Source organism: Apteryx rowi, unplaced genomic scaffold (genome assembly GCF_003343035.1).
Source record: "Apteryx rowi isolate R43461 unplaced genomic scaffold, aptRow1 scaffold_49, whole genome shotgun sequence".
Taxonomy (NCBI): Eukaryota; Metazoa; Chordata; class Aves; order Apterygiformes; family Apterygidae; genus Apteryx; species Apteryx rowi.
Genome location: NW_020450749.1, coordinates 2,490,512 through 2,508,985, shown reverse-complemented (window position 1 = coordinate 2,508,985; position 18,474 = coordinate 2,490,512). Strand labels below are relative to the sequence as shown.

The 18,474-nt window shown below is 45.7% G+C and overlaps 1 protein-coding gene across 9 annotated transcripts in view; it reads left to right on the top strand.

Annotated features, from left to right (window-relative positions):
* Positions 1–18,474, top strand: part of TSPAN32 (tetraspanin 32) — a 45,471-nt gene that overhangs the window by 14,460 nt on the left and 12,537 nt on the right. For all 9 annotated transcript variants that reach the window (XM_026079014.1, XM_026079012.1, XM_026079017.1 and 6 more), the window contains one exon: positions 5,467–5,541. In XM_026079014.1, coding sequence (XP_025934799.1) covers positions 5,467–5,541 — 75 coding nt within the window. The remainder of the gene's footprint in view (positions 1–5,466; positions 5,542–18,474) is intronic.

Below are 18,474 nucleotides of genomic sequence, written 5' to 3'. Positions count from 1 at the left end.
GGATATCAGGGGCAGGGTGTAAAGGAGAAGGGGATAGTTAGCGCATGAGTTAGGGACAGTTGCTCCTTTTGAAGAAGCATTTTTCCTGATACCGGCGACTATTGGTGTGAGAACTCGGACTATGTCCAGTTTAGGGTAGCTGTAGTGTGGTTGTAATGTGGCTGTAATGACCAGAAATGGTCAAAGGGAGGAAATCCCACAGACCTTCCTCGGCACAAGCTGGGGACGTTGTGCTCATCCTCTCCTCCGCGTTTCGCCGCTGGAGGGGGCCGAGTCCCCACGTTGGGCGGCAGGGCTGAGGGCTGCTGTCTCCAGCAGCGCCTGCCACCGCCATCCTCCTCTCCTCGCCTCTGCCCGGCACCGTGTGGCCTTCGGTCCTTTCCCCGTTCAGATGCAATTTGCTTGACTTGTGCTATGGCAAGTGAGACAGCCTTGGTCTGCAGCCCTCAGAGAGCAAAGGCCTGTYTTACCCTGCATGGGTGCAGTCTGTGATTTGGCAGCAAGCGTGCTTGCAGGGACCTGGACCTGATGGGGGTCACCCCCTCATTCAGCCAGTTTTCTCCRTAGTGGCTGGTGCCGCTATAGTCGCTGGTACCATGGCTATGGCATGGCCCCAGCTCTTCAGGAATGAGCTGGCAGCCCTGAAAAATACTCAAGTGCTGATCACTAGCAACTTTATTCTCCACAACTTCTCCTTATTCTTTGAGATATCTTAGGAATGGGGGTTAGTAATGGATGCTTTAGAAGCAAGTTCAAGCCATCTTCCCTGGAAAACTCTGGCACCATCTCCTGCAGCATTCCTCCGTGTCCAGGCAACTTGGCAGCGTGGTAACATCCTAAATCATGTATTTGTATAGGGATGTTTTCCTTACTCCTATAAACTGCTCACGCTGCTATAACTGCTAGTATTTTACAGGAAGGGTCAGTCCATGGTTTGTTTTCAGTTTCTACCCTTTCACAAGGCCAGTAGTTTGATCTCTGATCAGCAGGTAGGAAATGAAGGCAAAGAGAGCCAGCCTCTTAGGTCTGATGTTAGATGTGGTGGTAGGCAAGAGTGGGATTTGAACTCGCAGAGCTCCGAGGCTTGTTGTCGGCATCACGTCCTGTCCTGCTGGCTTCTGGGCTGTCGGTCACAGGGGAGGTGATCATTCCCTCACAGCTTTTTTCTGCTCCTTAATAGAGAGGATTTTTCACCTTCCCTAGCTATTGATTTTAAAGGACYTTCCTCCTCTGTAATGGTCTTGTTTTAAGACCATTTAATTCACTGTTTCTTCAAAGATGGAAGAAGCAGCAGTATTGATGTCTCACATCTGGGACTGTGGGAAACAGCTGTGTTCTGGGCACGTCCGCATCGATGTGGCTGATCCGGCACGAGGCTGCTCTGTAAATCGTCTGCTCCAGGGAAGTGCTAGCTGGGAAGCAGGCTGGCTTGGAGGAACRTCACCCTAGTCGTTGGGTAGATCCCATCTCCCTCTTGTGCTCTGGTTTCCCTGCTAATGCTTTGTCTACTTAAATGCTCACCCTGCCTGGCCATCTGTGTATACAGTGTATGTGGAAGAGGGGCCTCAGACTTTCTAGGTTTTACTGGTACTGTCCTRATAATGATAATGGGTACAAAGAGGTCAGAAAAAGAAATATTTCAAATTGGTGAAAGCACATGTATCTCAGGAGCTTGTCTTGTTGCAGCTGCATTAGCAGTATCGCCACACCAGGCAGAAACTGCACTGTGCATCCATTGAGGCTTGCAAGGAAGCTGGTTTCTAGAGAGTAACTGCGATCTTGAGGGTTAAAAACCGTGTTCTAAAATCCTGGACTATTTCCCCCAAAGCTCCTCCTAAGTGGAGAGAGCAGTGACAGTTTTATTGACTGTCCTCCAATGATAGTTCTGGCAAACCTTTAAATCCCTGTTTTTCAGTGATGTGTGGTATATCATTCAGTCAGTCCTGAATGTAAACATCCTGTAGCTCTCACGGCCTCTGAAGGCCGTGTTGCTATGAAAGGGGAGGAGAAGGAAGGAAAGCTGCAGTTTTGCTGGTACTGCTTGTAACAAAGGGAAAGAGTCTGTCCAGATACTGGTGCATAGTGCCTTGAACTCTCCTGGAGCCAGACCGAAGGGGAGGAAAAAAACAGCAAAGGAGAAAGCAACATGCCACACAAAATATTCCATCTGAAATTCTAGCACCTGAATTTTCCATGCTGAAAATCACTAGTCTAGAGCAAAATGTGTTCAGGATGGATCAGCTGTTCCAAGTGTGGTTCCAAACAATTACTGGGATGAAAAAGCATTGGCGAATGCCTGATCTAACCCATCTTTTCACTGAAACTGAGTGATGTGCCAGTGGGGCTAGCACTCAGCACAAGCTCTTTGCTTTACTGTTCCCAAATGCATAATTGCAGGCAAGTGTGTGAAGGGTCCTTAATAACACAGCAGTGCACTTCAGTGTCTTGCTCTTACTATGAATCTGCCTTCTGCACTCTCCTTCATCACGCACCGCTCCTGAGCAAGAAATCAATCTGCCAGTCTCCCTCCCTGGGGAGCAGGCGCAGGTAGAGCCAGTGCAGAGACAGATCGCGGCTGCATCCAGCCGGAGTTGTGGGTGGATTCCTCATCCAGATGGAGACAGCTCTTCGTCGTTACCCCAAAGGGCAGGCACGGGAAAGGTGAATTGAAAGGTACACCCGTCAATGGGCAAGAAGCGGCTTCTGTGCATCCTGCCAAGTGTCTAGGAGACAAATTGTTCCTTGCAGCAAGAATGAGAACAAGGCAATTCATGAAAGAGTAATTGATATCTGGCCAGTGGCAGCAATCCCTGGGGCCGGTTATGCTGCACGTTGCGAAGAGCAGAGGGCATCCCGTGGCAGGCTGTGAAGGCCCTCTACAGCCCCAGGAGGAAGGGTCTGAGGGGGTGGTAGACCAGCTTCCACCCCTTGCATTTCATGTGCAAGCTTAAGTGTTGCATTTATTTATTTTCTCCAAATGTCTTCTAATATAATTAAGAAGTTGCGCTACCAAAAGCCTTCTGGCTGGGAAAGGAAAAAGCAGCCTATAATTCATTTACAAGCTCTTCTAGGAGCCACATAATTGCTTATCGCTGGCTGGATGGAGGGTGAGCTTCCCAAGTGTCTGCATTTCTGTGTTCCCAGAGACGCTGGATTGATATAAAGGGAGAGCAGATACCGAAGGTGAAGGGCTGGGACGTGGGGGTGGAATAGAGGAAGGGAATGCGCGAAGCAGGTCTTTAATCTGCTGGGTGCTCTGGCCCCAGAGAGATGTTGTAAGTGCTGGAGCTGGTGGGGGAAGGCAGGCAAAGGCGAACCCTCCCTCCATCAAGCGGAGGAGCAAGCGCAGTGCCGTCCTTCACTCTGTCTTGCAGCCACGGCGTCTCGCCTTGCACGCCCTTCCCTCTCACTGGGCCCGTTGCTGCTACTTGCACGCTCCTTTATAGTATATATTGACTATATACTATAGTCAGTATTCCCATGGGTGCCCCACCCCTCTGGGGGCTGAAAGGGAGGACCGCTAAAAGCACGCGGAGTTGTCCATGATGACGTACTGTTAGCAGTTACGTATGTTTACTGCAAACATAGAAGGACAAAGTGCTAATAAAGGAAAGAAGAGTGATGGAGGACCTCAGTCCTTAGTCTGCTTTAATTGCAGTTAAGAAAATGGAGATGAACTAGTCGGGGAATTTATATCATGTTATGTGGAAAAGTTTTCATTTTTGTCTTGATTTCTAGTTGACTTTTTGCAGGGTTTTTGRTAACCTCTTGCCTCTCATCTCTCTGAAGACTAAATTATTTCTGAAATGTTGTTAAAATCAAATTTTCGTTAACTTTAAATTTWAAAAGTGGCATTTGTCATCAAACAAAAACTGATTATCCTAACAAAAAAAAAAAAAAGGAGAGAGCAGACATATAATTCAAGTTCTTTCATAAGAACCATACCAGGTTTTCTCCTGGTGTGTGCTACAGAGCCTGTAAACAAGACAACTGTGAGTTGTGAAATGCCAAATAATTTCATTCCTGGAACAAAATTTCTCTGACGGTGCATCATCCTGGCTTGAGCAGAAATACAGATCAGGCAAAAAATGGACAAGAACCATTAAAAGTTATTTTGCTGGCATGTTTGCACTTGTTTCCAGGAACTGGAATGATTTGTTTTCCTTTTATACTGCATATGGAGTTGTTGTTTTTGTCCCCCCTCCCCTCTTTTTAAAGCCATATGTTTTAAACAAAGGTTTTTTGGTAAAACAGAATGAATAACAGTAACACTCTTATTCTTTTCCTTAAGCTTGTATTTGGTAAAAGTTTTCACAAATGTTTTAWTTTTTTTTAATATTTCAGTAAGGTCATGATATTAAAATACTCATAAAAATTAAAAAACAAAAAGCTTCAGTCAAATGGACAATTTTCCCCAGATATTTAACTTTTCAGAAGCGGGATGGTTAGATGGAAAAGCTTGCAAGGGCAATAGTTTTCAACTGGTGCTTGTTCAGCATCTTTTGCCATTCCAAGACCAAACTCTGGTTTTGACATCAAGGTTCATACTTGATGAGCCCATTTGGCCTTCAGATGTTTTATATGCAGTCTTTCCTCTCTCTCTCTCTTAATGTAAATTCTTTTGGTCCAGCTGTCACAATAGGCAACCAATGTTTACATCAGGTTTTTTTGGATCAAACTTCTTCAAATAAAGACACAACATCTCTAACTTCCAGCTTTGTAAGCTTAGCAAAGAATACAAAAGTCAAGCCGCCTTCTATGTCATTGTCATTATTGTTTATGCAGTTCAGGGTCAGTTACTGGCCTTGGTTATATTTCTGTCTTCCTTTTGTCTCAATGGGACAGTGCTGACTTAAGAAAGGCGACTTGGCTCTGCAGCTAGTATGTTGTTAATAGCTCTGAGGTGCGGGCCAGAGTAAAGTCTAGCTCGTTTTCCAGAGTGGGTTGCTCTCTGTCCCAGTCGCTAACTTGTGTATGGGCTAAATTCATTTGTGTGGGGGTTTTTGGTTGGTTGGGTTTTTTTTATTTTCTCCCCTCTTTAAAGCTGATAGCTGAGTTTTAAACGTGGGGGAGACTGAATCCCTTGAGTAAGGAGGTGGTATCTCTGTATGTGGTCCTGCTTCCCAATAGTAGCAAGCTGTAAATGCTTTTCTTCCCGTTTTTTTCAAGAGGAGCTTGGGCAGAATAGGCTAACCGCTCCACAGGAAGGAGAAAGCTTTTTCTGGTCAACCCCTACAAATGGCCACAGTGTAATTAGAGGGTTCCTGCAGGACAATTGTAAAGTTGTTATACATCCAATTTCTTTTAAGTAACCGGCATTATGAGGGATATTAAAAGAAGGTGATATTTTGCTCTAATTTTAAGCAAACTTGCTAAAACTAGCATATTAAATATGTTCCTATGGTGTTTTCAAATAAATATTTTCTCCCCATACTGTAACTCATAATATTTTCTCTTTATCCTCAGGGATTTTTCTGTTTTGCTCTTGCATTCTGTGGATTGATACCAGCTGCCTTCTGGAGATACACTCACAGGACAGAGGTAAGTGTCGTTTACTAGGAAATACCAGCAAACTCTCATCCGATAGAGGTTTTGTAGCAGTGATTTCTCCCATAAAAGGAACATCTGGTAGTAATTAAGCCATCCTTCTAGAGGCCTATCAAATACATGCTCTGTCATATCCGTCCTTTGCAAGAATGGAGACCGCCTTTACCAGCTGCCTTTCTGAAAGGATCATCCGAAAGGGGAAAGGGGAACATGAGATGTTTGTCGCAGAGGCCCTTGGACAGAACAAGTGTTTTCTCCTGAAGGCAAAATGAAATGTGAGTCTTGTTTCAAATAGGTTGAGGTTTTTCTGGTTTGGTTTGGTGTGGGGTGTGTGTTTTGTGGTTTTGGGTTTTTTTTATTTATTTTTTTTTTAATGATTAGATGCTTGGCTCTTAGTCTTTTTCTTGTCTCAAATGTTTAAGGTTTCAGCCAGCTCTAGTTCCTGCTAAAGTCAATTGGGAGTCTTTATGTAAAGACTGCAGTAGATTGTAACTGTTCTGATTGTCTCTTCCTGTGGTGATGGCCAGGAGATAGACATCCAGGTAATGTGTGTTAGACATCAGCAGTGATAGAGTAAAAATGCTAATATGAGCCAAGGTGTTGAGTTGCCATCACACTGAGACAAATGGACCAGAAGGAGAGGGTTGCCCAGGGTCTCATCTTGAAGGTCGAATTTGCAAGAAAGTTGGTTTTCGAATTGCTGTTGTGGAGCTTGCTGGTGGCATAGTAGATGGTGCTGGAGATTTGGTAGCAGTCTTGTCCACTTTTCATCCATGATGGAGCCTGCTGGGTGAAGGTGGTAGAGAGAGGAGCTGTGGTTGCAGGGCTCCTGCTCCCTCACCAGCTGGGGAAGGTGTCTCCTGAAGGTGGTGTGGGTAGAGTTGGAGAAGTGCTGAGGAAATCCAAGGTGGGGTGCRCAGCGGCAGGACCTGGGAGGGATGGACCTATGAGGGATGGCCCTGCTGCCCGGCAGGGTGGGGACCCTTCCCCAGGTGGCTGGGGTCAGCGCCAGGTCCGACCTTACTCCCGGCAGCTGGGGCTGCAGACTGCTGTGAGAAGCAGAAATTGAATTTAATGTTTTGCAGCTTAAAGTAGTCTAGATCTTTTCTTGTTCTTCTGTAATCTGGTATCATTTTCTTTTCATGTTTTTAATCCTCCCTTTTAGAGGAGTTTGCTGCTTGGTCTTAATTCCCCTTCCCCTGCCCCCACATTCATAAAACATTTTAAGAGACTTAGGAGTTCAAAAAAAATAAATAAATAAATCGTGACTTCCTTTTTAAAAGCAGAACAGCACTGACATTTTAGACTACTATTTGAATGTGACATGGGTGGTATGCTGTTTAACAACTCAAGCATTTCACACTTGCATGTATGTTTAAGGCAGTGGATTAGGTCTGTTTAGCTCCTYATCCCCAGGCGTGTGCCACAATTTGAAATGCTCAGCGCAGCAATGAGAATATGGGTGATGTGAAACATCGTGTTGGTGGATTAGAGTCGAGTTAATTCCCTCAGCTCATCTCTTCGAGTTTACAAATGTGGTGCAGGGAGCTAAGACTAGTTTGTCCGGAAAAGAGCGTTGGAGGCCTGACCACGAGATGACTTTCTGTGCCGGAAAAGCACAATCCCATCAAAATCCTAGAGGTTGGGTCTGTGCTAGGCTGGCTGCAATTGCACCTCTAAAGAACTGGAAATGTTAGGAGATGAGATCATTCTTTTGCTCAGATTTGACCCACAAAACGCAGCCTGTAGAAGCCCCGTCTTACAACCATGTAGTGTTCTGTGCGGAGTGCCCTGCGCAGAAATTAAAACGGCGTCCTTCTGGAAGCATGAGACTAAAGGGAGATGTCTAGGTTAAAGTGAGGGACGCAGTCCTGCTTCTCTAGGACTATGTCCAGAGCTGACCAGCAGCCACAGTAGCTGAAAATCCTTTGGAATACCCAAATGGTTACCCTGGATCACACCAAAGATATGCCAGTACCTGTCTCGGAGAGATGCTTTGGCTGTTGGCCGAGGTAAGAGGATAAAAGCAGGGCAAGTGCAAAGCAGTGTTTTCCCAGATGCCAACAGTTTGCATTAGGGGTGAGGTGCTGGTGCCTTTGTATTTGACGGTCCCCCGTGGATTTTTCCTCCTCAAATTTGTCCGGCTTCTTTGAAAAATCTTTGGGTAAATGCTGCTGGCACAGCAACATAATCTCCATTGCAATGCCGCCCATCTGCATGTGCCCAACACTTCCTCACCTACCTGGCAGAAGCAGTGACAGTCAGCGCTGAGGAGGAGTCTTTGCACAGCCTGTGTATGTGTTTTCCCTGGTTTCAGGCAAAACCATTAAAACTTGTTACTTTCACGCTAATATTTTGATATGGAAATAATTTGATTTCCGTGATCAATACAGAAGGGAGGCCTAGAACACAGTTTCCTCATTCTTCTGCAGAAGCTTGTAATAAGAGTTTTTATGAAAAGTTACGTTACTAAAGGAGAAATGGTACCGGAAACCATGTCTGGTTGGTCTTATGAAATTGCATTATATAAATAGACTACTCGCTTATTCTTTTCACTCCACAAACATGGAGGAAGCTGTAAAAAGACCACAAGGAAAAAGTACATTGAAGGAAGAGGGAGGCAGCTATTCAACAGAACACTTTCACTGCATCTCTCTTCCCTCTGCCCTGACCCAAACCTTTATTCATTATCTTGTTGGCTTTTTTTTTCTTTTGCTTCGAGTGCCCTGCCCATAAAGGGACACATGTGTCATGGTTCACTTTAGTAGTATGGTTTTTTGTTTTTTGGGGGTTTTTTTTGAAAACTGTTTTCACTAGACAAAATGAGGGTGGTTTTTGAAAAATGTTTATTTTCTGTTTTTTTTTTTTTTAAAGCAGTATTTCTGACAACAGAAAAATTAAAATTTCATTAGAGATCCTTTCAGGTTTATCTTCCTCCTACACCTCAAAGAAAAACAGGGGACATAAATGAAGAAAGATTTAATTAGGACTGTCAGTTACAAAACATATGGACAAAACAACTTCAGTTGACTTGAAAGGTAACCTGTCTCACCAGTAAGAAAGAAATGCAGATGTGTCTACATCTCCAGAACAGAAAGACAGTGCAGTAATAATACTGAAAACTGAAGGTGCTGGGGTGGGGCGAAGACTTCTGTAATTTATAGAACATTCATTTATCTGACTCTCCTGAAGTGAAACTGGAGAGTAAAATTAAACCAGATGTCCTCACACAGCCTACTTGATGTTGGTATTGTCAGAAAGAGTTAATTGCAGTGCTATGGGAAATAATATAGTCAAATTCTGTGTCTTTTAAGCCTTTTGATGCATACAACTATCAAGTCAAAAAGAAAGAGAATTTAGGAAAGTAACCCTGTATCCTCACCCAATATACATGCCTGAACCGGTGCTTCTGAAAGCACCAAGGGGATACTGCCCTTATGTTTGGGGTTAAAAATAAAAAATTTGTCGCCCCCCCCCCCAATAAAATATGTTGAATTTCCAGTGAAAAGCCAGTGTAGTTTGGTAGAAAATCAACATGTTCAGTTTGGAAATGCTAGCTGGGAGCTTGCTTTGGTAGATCCCTGTTCTCCTCTTCTCCATTGGACAAAGTGCCATATGCAGGTACCACTAAAAGCTGTGCTCTTCTCTCTGTGCAAGCCACAGACTATGTAGGGGCCTCACTGTGCCAAATCATGGCAGATTCTACCAGTGTTTTAGTTGTCTTGATCAGAAAAATCTAAGCTTTCCTTATAAAGCAGACCCCTCTTACTGAAAATCATCTAAAATGGAACACCCTGTTTTTTCACTCAAAAATAGTTTTGATGGTTATTCTTGAGAGGCGGGAGACAGAAAAGTCATTTGAACATGATGAAAGCAAGATGCTCTTTCCTCCTTTGTGACTCATTCAGAGACCTATTTACAGTACTTCTCATGGAGAAACTACTCAGAACAGGAAAAAAAGGAGAAAAGTTGTTGTAAATATTTGATATTCCTAGACTTAGGCACTGCACACAACACTTGAATCTCTTCATTTCTAATTCTTTTTCTATTTTTATGTCTTTCTGTATGTCCTGAATGGCTTCTTTCACACAGATGTCACTCATCTTATATCAGTTACCTGCATCTCAGATATTCAATGTCACTAGTCTTATTCTTAAAATGACTTATACCAGACATGCAAAATCATGAATCTCGGATCTATCTTGCTTTACCTTAAAAGGGTGAATCTCGTTTAGCACTGTAATTATCTTTTGCTCTAAGTTTGAACCATCCACGTGGCCAGTAAATGGGTTTTGTGAAGTTCAGGGCTCTCTTGTACTGTCTTTTTGGGCTGCTTTGCATCCATCTGTCTGCATTAAAGTGCTTCTAATGAGAAATAATGACTTGCCTATTTCCAAAGTACGTTTGTCTACCAGGTTCGGGGGGGGGGAACCAAAAACAAGGTAACCAACCTGCTGGAACGAGCTGTGGTAAACGTCCCAGTGACAGGGCCTTCAAATGCCTGGATCCTGTACTTGTCTCTCTTGCTTGTAATGGAACTTAGGTCTCATGTTYGTAAGATCAGTAGTGATTGGTTAACAGTAATCAGTAATTAATCCACGGACAAGCAGCGTTGATTGCTGAAGAGAGGAAGGAAATGGGTATCTACTCAACCCCAGCTTTCAACACGTAGAAAGGATGATGGTTAAATTATGACTAATGAACCACAGAAGTATGGAAGCGTGTGCAGCTGTAGTAGGGGAGCTGTACATGCATCACGCTGCTGCTGCTGCTGCAGGTGGCCTTTTTCAACCCATGCTGCACAAGGTGAAGGAAGCGGGCCAAGAGGGATGGGCTGCCTACCTGCTCCGGAAGAACAGGTTGCTGTGCCATGCGCGCTCTGCTCCTCCAGCTGAAAATTGCCTGGTTTACCCACCTTGTCTTTGTACTCCTCTTCAGTCAAACTGATGAGGTGACATCCTCCATGTGACATGCTTTCAGATGCTTTACTGAAGTCCAAACACATGGGAGCTATGATATCTACTTTGAGGAGCATACCTCCAGTGATCTATCTTTGTATGTCACTTGGGTTTTTGTCCTCTCTCTTTCTCTCTTATCTCTCGATATATGTGATTACTGTCCCATTTTCCTTCTGCTGGTTCCTTCTAGTGGTAATCAAGGCTTCTGCAGAAGCATATTGGTTTCAGTGAACCTTTCCTGGTCTGTGGTTGCCCTTCTGGTCAGAGCAATAGTAGTTGAACTGAGAACAGCAACTAGACTTGCGATAGTGGTGTCAGTGGCTCCAGTAGTGAAAAAGCTGAAGCAGGGGAGAATGGAAGTTTTTATTTGTATATCGGAGTCTATCCCCAGTTTACAAAGAAATACTTTGGCTTTTATCTCATGGGACCAAGAGAAAAGGTGTTGTTCTGCCCTCATGGGAAAGTCGTGCTGCTATCACTGGGAGAGATGTCAAAACTTCTCAGGGCAAGTTGGCTGCTCCGAGGAAAATCTGGAATGAGAATATTTGAAGTCTGAAGGTTGTTGAATTAACTTTTCTCCTGCTAGCTTTACTGCTGAGCCATTCAGAGAAACTCTTCAAGCTTCAGTATTTCTTTATTTGGCTTGTTTCTGCAGCCCAGTTCCTACCTGCTGTGCCCAACACTACTCGTTCACCTCAGTCTCCATCGGACTCTCAAACCCACCTTTGACCGGTTGCAGTACGATGAGGGTTTCTGGTGGTTTTCAGCCATGCTGGGATTCTAGAAGCCAAAGAGCTGAGTCTTATTTTCCAAAAAAGAAGTGTGTGTGTTTGGTGGTTTTTTGTGTGTGTGGCTTGTTGTGGTGTGGTTTTTTTTTTTTTTTTTTAATGGTGACTCCTTTCCCACAAACCACTGCCTGTTTAGGTGAGGTCTGTTAATCACTGCCAATACAGCCAGATGCAGCTGGGATCTTAAATGCAAGGAAGGACATAGGAGAGACTTATGCCACATCTGGCACTGCTAACCGGGAAGGCTGCAGCTTCCTCCAGCCTCCCTCCCTGCAAACCTACAGCAGGCCAGAGATTTTTCTCTACTTACCCATTAATCTCTGTTTTAAAAGCCTGTCTGTAGAAGCTGGGGGGAAACGGCTGGCTTACAGACGTAGTGTAAAAGCCAGAATGGCCTTTGGTATTCTTGTTAATCGGCACAAAATAGTTTTGAGGTTTTGGGTGTTGTTCTGGGCCTTTCTGTGAAATGGGCTGGAGGAATTTCAGTGTCACATCATAGTTCTTCTCTCCCCTTCTCTGCAGCAGCTTGGAAATTCCCTCCAGGAGCCCTGCAAGGGTTGGCCTCGTAAGCCTGCTGAGATGGTAGGATGAGTCAGTGAAAAGGGAGAGAGGAAAAAAGTGCTGTAACATGAAAGGGGTTTTGCAACAGAAGGAGCTTTTTAGTTATAGTGATTCATTAGCAGGTAAATGTTAACTTAAAACCAAGTAAATAATGATTTCCCAACTCAGGGGAAAGTTTGAAACAAAGCATTGGTGCAAATAAGCGTGCCAAGCTTTTTGCCCGTTTTTGACTGTGGTAGCAGTTCCTTTTGCCATGGGTGGCCAGGAAAAAAGACAATTGCTGATGGACCCAGTCTGGCTCAGGTCTCTGCCGGGGGGGAGGTGGTTTGTCTGTACGACCTGGGGGTTGCAGAGTATGAAAAGCACAGTACGTACAGTCAGGCCATGCTGTCCAGTCTGCTAACCTGCATTTGAGTTACTTTTCCACGTCTCCTTCACCGTGCTTGGGCTGTTTGTGTGTGTTGGTTATGTTTCTGCACGTGCTGCTAACATAAAAATCAGATTTTCCATGTTGTTTGGATCAACAGGTTTGGGGGGTTTGAAATGGCTGCAATGGCTTGGCACTCCCTTAGTTATCAAATAGTTTCTAAAGCTGCTGAGTGATTTTAAAAGTAGGTTTTATCAGCAGTTTTCAGCTTTGCATGTGTAGAAAGGCATTAGCTTCTTTGTCTTGCGCTGCGCATACTTAGAGAGTCAACATCAGGATTTAGCCTTTTATAGGATGGGGAACACAAGCCATCCATGCATGCTCCTTCTCGTGTGCAGCCTTGCTCAGCTTGAAACTTTCTTCAGAGGACTCTGCTCTGTTCTCCGCAGGCTGGGAAAAGGAAAGAGTCTTTTATATCCTGTGGGTTATAGCTGATAGTGTAAGCTTGTCCTCCCACGCATTTAAGATTTATAAATCACAGCTGAGTCTGTCCTCAGCAGAATTGCAGTCTCTTAACAGCTGGTTTGTAATCCTGCAACTTGCATTCCCCAGTCTCCTGCATCCTCTTACCCAGCTCAGGGGACCACTTAGCTTTTCCAAAGTGCAGATTTCAATCAAGGCCTCTTATACGGAGCAACAGCTGCCTACTTTGATAGCGAGCAGGATGATCTCTTCTGAGATGGTGGCTTTCTAATAGGGCCTAGGATGTTAGCACAGAGCTGAAATTCATGGTTACAGCTGTTAAATAACAAGCACTGTGATACAGCCAGTTTCCATTCTTGAACAGCATCCCTGTTCCTCCCTGCTCCCTTCCCTGTGTATGGGATCGTCACCAGTCTCGTCTTATCTGCAACTCTTGCTTGTAACAAACACGTTTGCAAAGTCGGAGGAAGCGTTGCTCGTACCTCCAGTAGGTGAAGCCTGGTTTTGCATGCATAAAACATGCACTTGCATGTGCGTTTTTTTTTTCCTCCTGAAGATGCATAAAAAGTGACTGTGCACATCCCAGACGGTTTCTGAAGTAGAGTTGTAGAGATGCTTCCGGTGGCAAACAAAATCTGTATTTTTTTTCATGGTGTTTTTTTCCTTTTCCTATAATTCCTACTAGTAGTGCATGTTGAGGCAAATTCTTACAGGGTCAGGTCTAGCTTAGGCTGACATTTCAGGTCCAGGGTAGCAGCCTCAATTTGAGGGCAACCCTTAAATGCAAGTTTAAGTCATAGTGATTTTAATAGGACTTGAACCCGTCTTTAGGTTGTGTTTAAGTGATTTCTGAAACCATAACTGAAGTGCACAGGCAGTTTCCTTTTTGATTCAGTGGGGCCCGGGTCAGGGTTGTAGCCACTCGTGTGGGTGTCTCAGGTAAAGAGGCTTTACAAAAAGCACTATTTGGCTGTCAAAACAATGCGACTAACCTGATGTCCTCCTTGCTCTTGGTGTTGTTCATGCTGCCAGATACAATTGTTTTAGAGTAAGCACTGAGCTTTTCCCAGCCTCTGAAGTCTATGGGAAAAAAACAAAAAGGGAAAGAAAACCTCCCTCTTTCTTCGTCTTTTTAAGTATAGTGAATCTTTCTTGGCATTTGTGTTCTCATCCCATAATAACGTCCTGCTTCCCCCAGCAAGACACTGCTGTCCTCTGTCTGACACGCTACATAGGCATTCGCGCTCATGTCTCTTTATAATTTATCACTGCCCCGGCTCTGAACTCGCTCGGCCCCTTTTCTGCCTCCTTCCGTGGCGGAGCATCAGCTCGCTTCGGAGCGGTCGCCCAAGCTACGGCTTCCGGCAGCGGTAGCTGTGGTGCTCTCGGTCGCTGCCCCCTCCCGGGGCACCCGTATCGCCCTCGTCGCTGCAGCCCGACCCCTTCGCATGGCCGGGACCCCCCGGGTTTCGGGTCGCCCCGGCGTGCGTCGGGGATGCGCTGCCCGGCGGGAACGGCCCCCGAGGCCGTTCACGGCTGCTCCTGTCCTGTCCCCGAGCTTCCACGTCAGTTAAGTGGCGGCGATGACGTGCTGCTCTTCAGCTGTGGTTTTCGCTTCTGCCTGGGCAGTTTTATTCCTGGTCCAGGCACTGTGACTCTTTCCCCTTTTTGCCTTGGAAAGGGAAGTGCACGTTTCTGATACTGGTAGTGTCTTCATGGTACATCGTGCATGCACACTGGCTTTCGTGCTGTGGTATTTCAGGCAGGAAAAAAACCCCTTTCTCTTACTGTTTCACAGATGGATTTTTTTTTTCCCTATTAAAGCAGGTTTTGAACATTAAGTTTTTTGAGAAGTCAGTCTGAGGGGATGGCTGATAGTGCTGCTGCTAACTTCCCTAGACTAAGAAAGCTTTGAATGTTTGTCATTACTTTCTACTGGGAAGCAGTCTTGGCTGGCCTCGGTTTCAGGTATTACAGGCCAGAGAGCAGGGCTGACTGGGATAATTTGAGCGTAAGATTGGGAGGTCCATAAACTGCTGGGTTGTACATCTGGGTTACGGGAGCGCAAAGAATTGATGCGGGCCCTTGGCAACATGTTGTTGTTTCGGTTCTGTTACGAAATTTAGCGGAGAGCAATGCTTGAAGCTTGCTTGACGGAACCGAAGAGGCCTTGATGCGCTGAGGCTGGACAAGACGTGCAGCCTCAGATCTGGAGGGTTTAGGGGGAGAAAGTCTCTCTGGTATTTGCTGTCTGTCTGTTTGGGTTTCTGCGCTGTCCTGTAGAGCATCTCGTCTCCGCCGTAGTGGCAAGCGGACAGCTCGTGGCTGTGGAGCGCGGTTTCGACATGGCGCTGCTGAATTGCATCCCGGGGGGTCCGGACAGGGCCATGTCTCGGGCCATCCTTGGGCGTAGTCACTTGACTGTGCTAAATTTATTAGGCTCGCCTGGTTTTTGACTGCCTGCGACCCCCCCAGCCGTCTCAGGAGACGGGCCCTTTTCCTGTACGGCACCAAACCAGCGCTCCCGAGATGCACCTGAGTCTCCGCAGAGGGGCGTGGGGATGGGAAATGAGGAAAAGGTTTGCGTGATAGCAGCTTAAAGGTGGAAGAAAAGACGCCCATCCGTAACCCGCTGCCCTCCGCGGGAAGTGAGCGAGGGGACTTGGTTTGCGCGGCGGAGGCCGGCGAAGCTGCACGTGGTTCGCTGCTTGTTTGACTCCAATCCGTTTAGAAAAGGGGTCTGCGGCCCTCCCCTGGGAAGGGGCGCGAGTCACCCCTAATGGGAGCTGGCGTCTGCTTGAGTGCTTTGGACAGCCGCGTGGGTCCCGGGCGTGTTTCTGGCCCCGGAGAAGCTTTTCGGGGAGGGGAGAGGAGAGGAGAGAAGCAGGTAGCGCAGTGGCAGTAGGCGAGCAGTGAAACTGCTCAGCAGTTTCCCCCGTTTCTGATGCTTTGCACGAGGATCCGATGGAAGCCCTGGAAGCGGTTTTGTAAGGCTCGGCCGAGTTTCACGGTGGCTTTTGCTCTTTCCTTCTGTGTGTTCCCCCAGTGACAGACAAAGATATTTGGGAATTGCCTGCTCATTTTGCAGTCCCGAAAGAGTGAGTGTGTGTGCGTGTGTACATGAGTTGTTTTAAAACAAAATTGGAAACAAAAGGTGAAAAACACTTAGCTAAAAGCATCATTGGGATCTTTTAGCTCTTCTGTCAGTTGCTTCTGGTGACTGCGAGCAGTCTGAGGGAAGCAGCACTGTCTTCTCCAACGCAGTTTTTCACTGGGGGCCTCAAAGGTCAGTTTGGTTTGCAGTGGTGGCCAGACTTCAGCATCTGTTATTGATTGGCCTGAGGAAGCCTGGAGCAGTGAAGAGGAAGGGAACTGGCATGCTGTTAAGGAAATACAGAACTGCACCGAGGCTGTAATAACTGTATTAGATATTGTAATGAAGGCCTGGTCAAGCATGTGGTGGGGGGAGACCTTTTCACCGTGCGCTTGATCCATGCGGTGGGAACTGTTCTGCTGTCTGCAGTAGGCTTCACTTGGGTTGCGTTTTCTGGGCTTGCATGCCCACCTCTGTTCATGGCTCACTTCCATCCCCACTTCCAGTTTCCCTGCCCCCATCTATCTGCTCTCTTTCCTGCGCAATTTCTTGTTTGCGTTCTCTGCTTCAAGTGGCGCCTGGTCCTGCTCTCCTTGTTCCTACCCATGCTGCCTTCTCGCGCTCCGGCTGCGGGAGGAGCCGCTGACTGGCAGGGAGGACAGTTGTTCTTCATACCCAAGACCCATGGGGATGGGTCAGGCGTTGGATGAGATGCAGCCAGACCCCTCCACCCCGCTTTCCCCGATGCCCTGACGTGCTGTCCTGGCAGGGAGATTTCTCCTGGTGGGGTGCACCCAGGTGCTGTGTGAGGTGCTCGCCCACCAGCTGAAGCTGTGCATGTGCCAGAAGGTCTGTTTTTTGTTTTCCAAAGGGCTTCCCCCTCCTGTTTTACTGTTGTTTTTGTTAGCTGTCAGAAACAAAGAAAAACCTTTCCATTGAATAGCTTAGCTCTTCGTTAGAGCCCTGCTCGGATGGCCGGTGTTCATTAGCCAAGATTCCCATCCTGACTGTCTGTATGGCAATGGTTGTGGCTGTCCGTCCCTGCTCTCGAGGTTTATTTGTAAGGGTGTGCAGCATTGCAGTGCTTCTGCTGTTTATTTCTCTCCACTAATTCCTCCTCTCCTCCCTGCGCTGTCCTGTTTTCAATTAAACTAGATTGCAAGCATCATACCGCTCTGCTTCAACTCTTTTTATTTTTTCTCCTCCCCTTGTTTCTGACGTGTTGTGAACACGTGATTCTGCATTGTGGGGAAGAAAGGCAAGATGGAGATAGTGAAATGCAGATGTGTTTTCTTACTGGAGTGAAGAAGGCTTTAGAGTGGTTCAACCACTTCATTCCAGTTTCATATCTTAAATGACTAACATACAGTTTACAGCTAAACAAGGGAGACAGTGGAGGCTGCCACTGAAGGAATATTTGAGTGACACTGTAATGAATACATCCCTCCTAGCAAGAGCAAAAGAATATTAAATGCTTAAGTTGTAGTTTCCTTTGAGGCTGCAGTGAATGTGCTTGGTGGTGGTATCTCAAAGGCACAAAGAGCGATAGCCCCTGGAGAGCAGACTCCTCCTTCCTCTGTTGTGTTAAGGGCGTTCTTCTTGAACAGACGTGAAAAAGGTGGGCTTGTCTCTAAGACAATCATTTGATTGTGAAATCTCACTTCCTTATTCCCCTCTTTGCAGAGGGATTATCGGCTGAAGAATGTTGCGAAGATTGAGCAAGTCTAAGACCGTTCTTCTTGGTGCAAGTCTGTCCATGTTAGTTTTCCAACTTGCACCTAAGTGACTACCTTAGGTTGCCTCTCCGTGAATATTCACTGGCAGTGGAGGGGGATTCCTTGACACCTTTGGGTTTCAAAGGGATCAGTAAGTGAAGAATGACCACCTTCTCAGACAGTCCAGTTCCTTATCCAGTTAGAAGGAAAAATTCTCCTTGATAAATAACTGCAGTCAAAAATATGAATTTTTTGTCTTAGAGAAGGTAAGAATTAAATTTGCTTTATTTTCTGATAGCCAAGGACATGAACATTAATGGTTTAGGCAGAGTAAATGCCTTCTTATATTTGTGCATTCTGTTTCTTGGGGGATAAAGGACTTGGAGAATGATAAACAACAATTTTTTTTTAAAGTGAAAAATGCTGCTACATTAACTTAGCTGGAGTCAGTTGCATCAATCTTGGTGGTGCTATTCCATTTGTATCTTCTTGCCCATCTATATCATCCCTAATGTTTCATTAAGGAATAGACAGAAATGGGAGACTGTAATTTTTTTGCTAATTTAGAGCTGGAACACTTCACTAAGCTTCTCCCAGAAAAAAATTACTAAAAATGTGACCCCTATGTCATTTAACCTGGAGATTTTTCTCAAGCCAAAGCTCAGCTGACATTTCATCTTTAGCTCTCTGGGTTTTTTTTATGGGCAAGCGTGGTGTGACTGGAGGCACTTTCTTATTCCAAGGGAGAGCTTTATCCAGAAGTGCTCCTCCAGCAGTGGGTCACTGTTTGCATGCTAAACAGTTCTGAACCATGCAGAAAGTCAGCAGCATGTTGCTAGGAACAGGGAAATCCACTTGACCTTAATTATGCTAACGTATAGGGGGAGTTTAAGTTTTCTTTTGAAAAAAGCCCAGCCAGACTCCTTTTCTTCTCCAACTGTATCAGTCCATTACGTGCTAA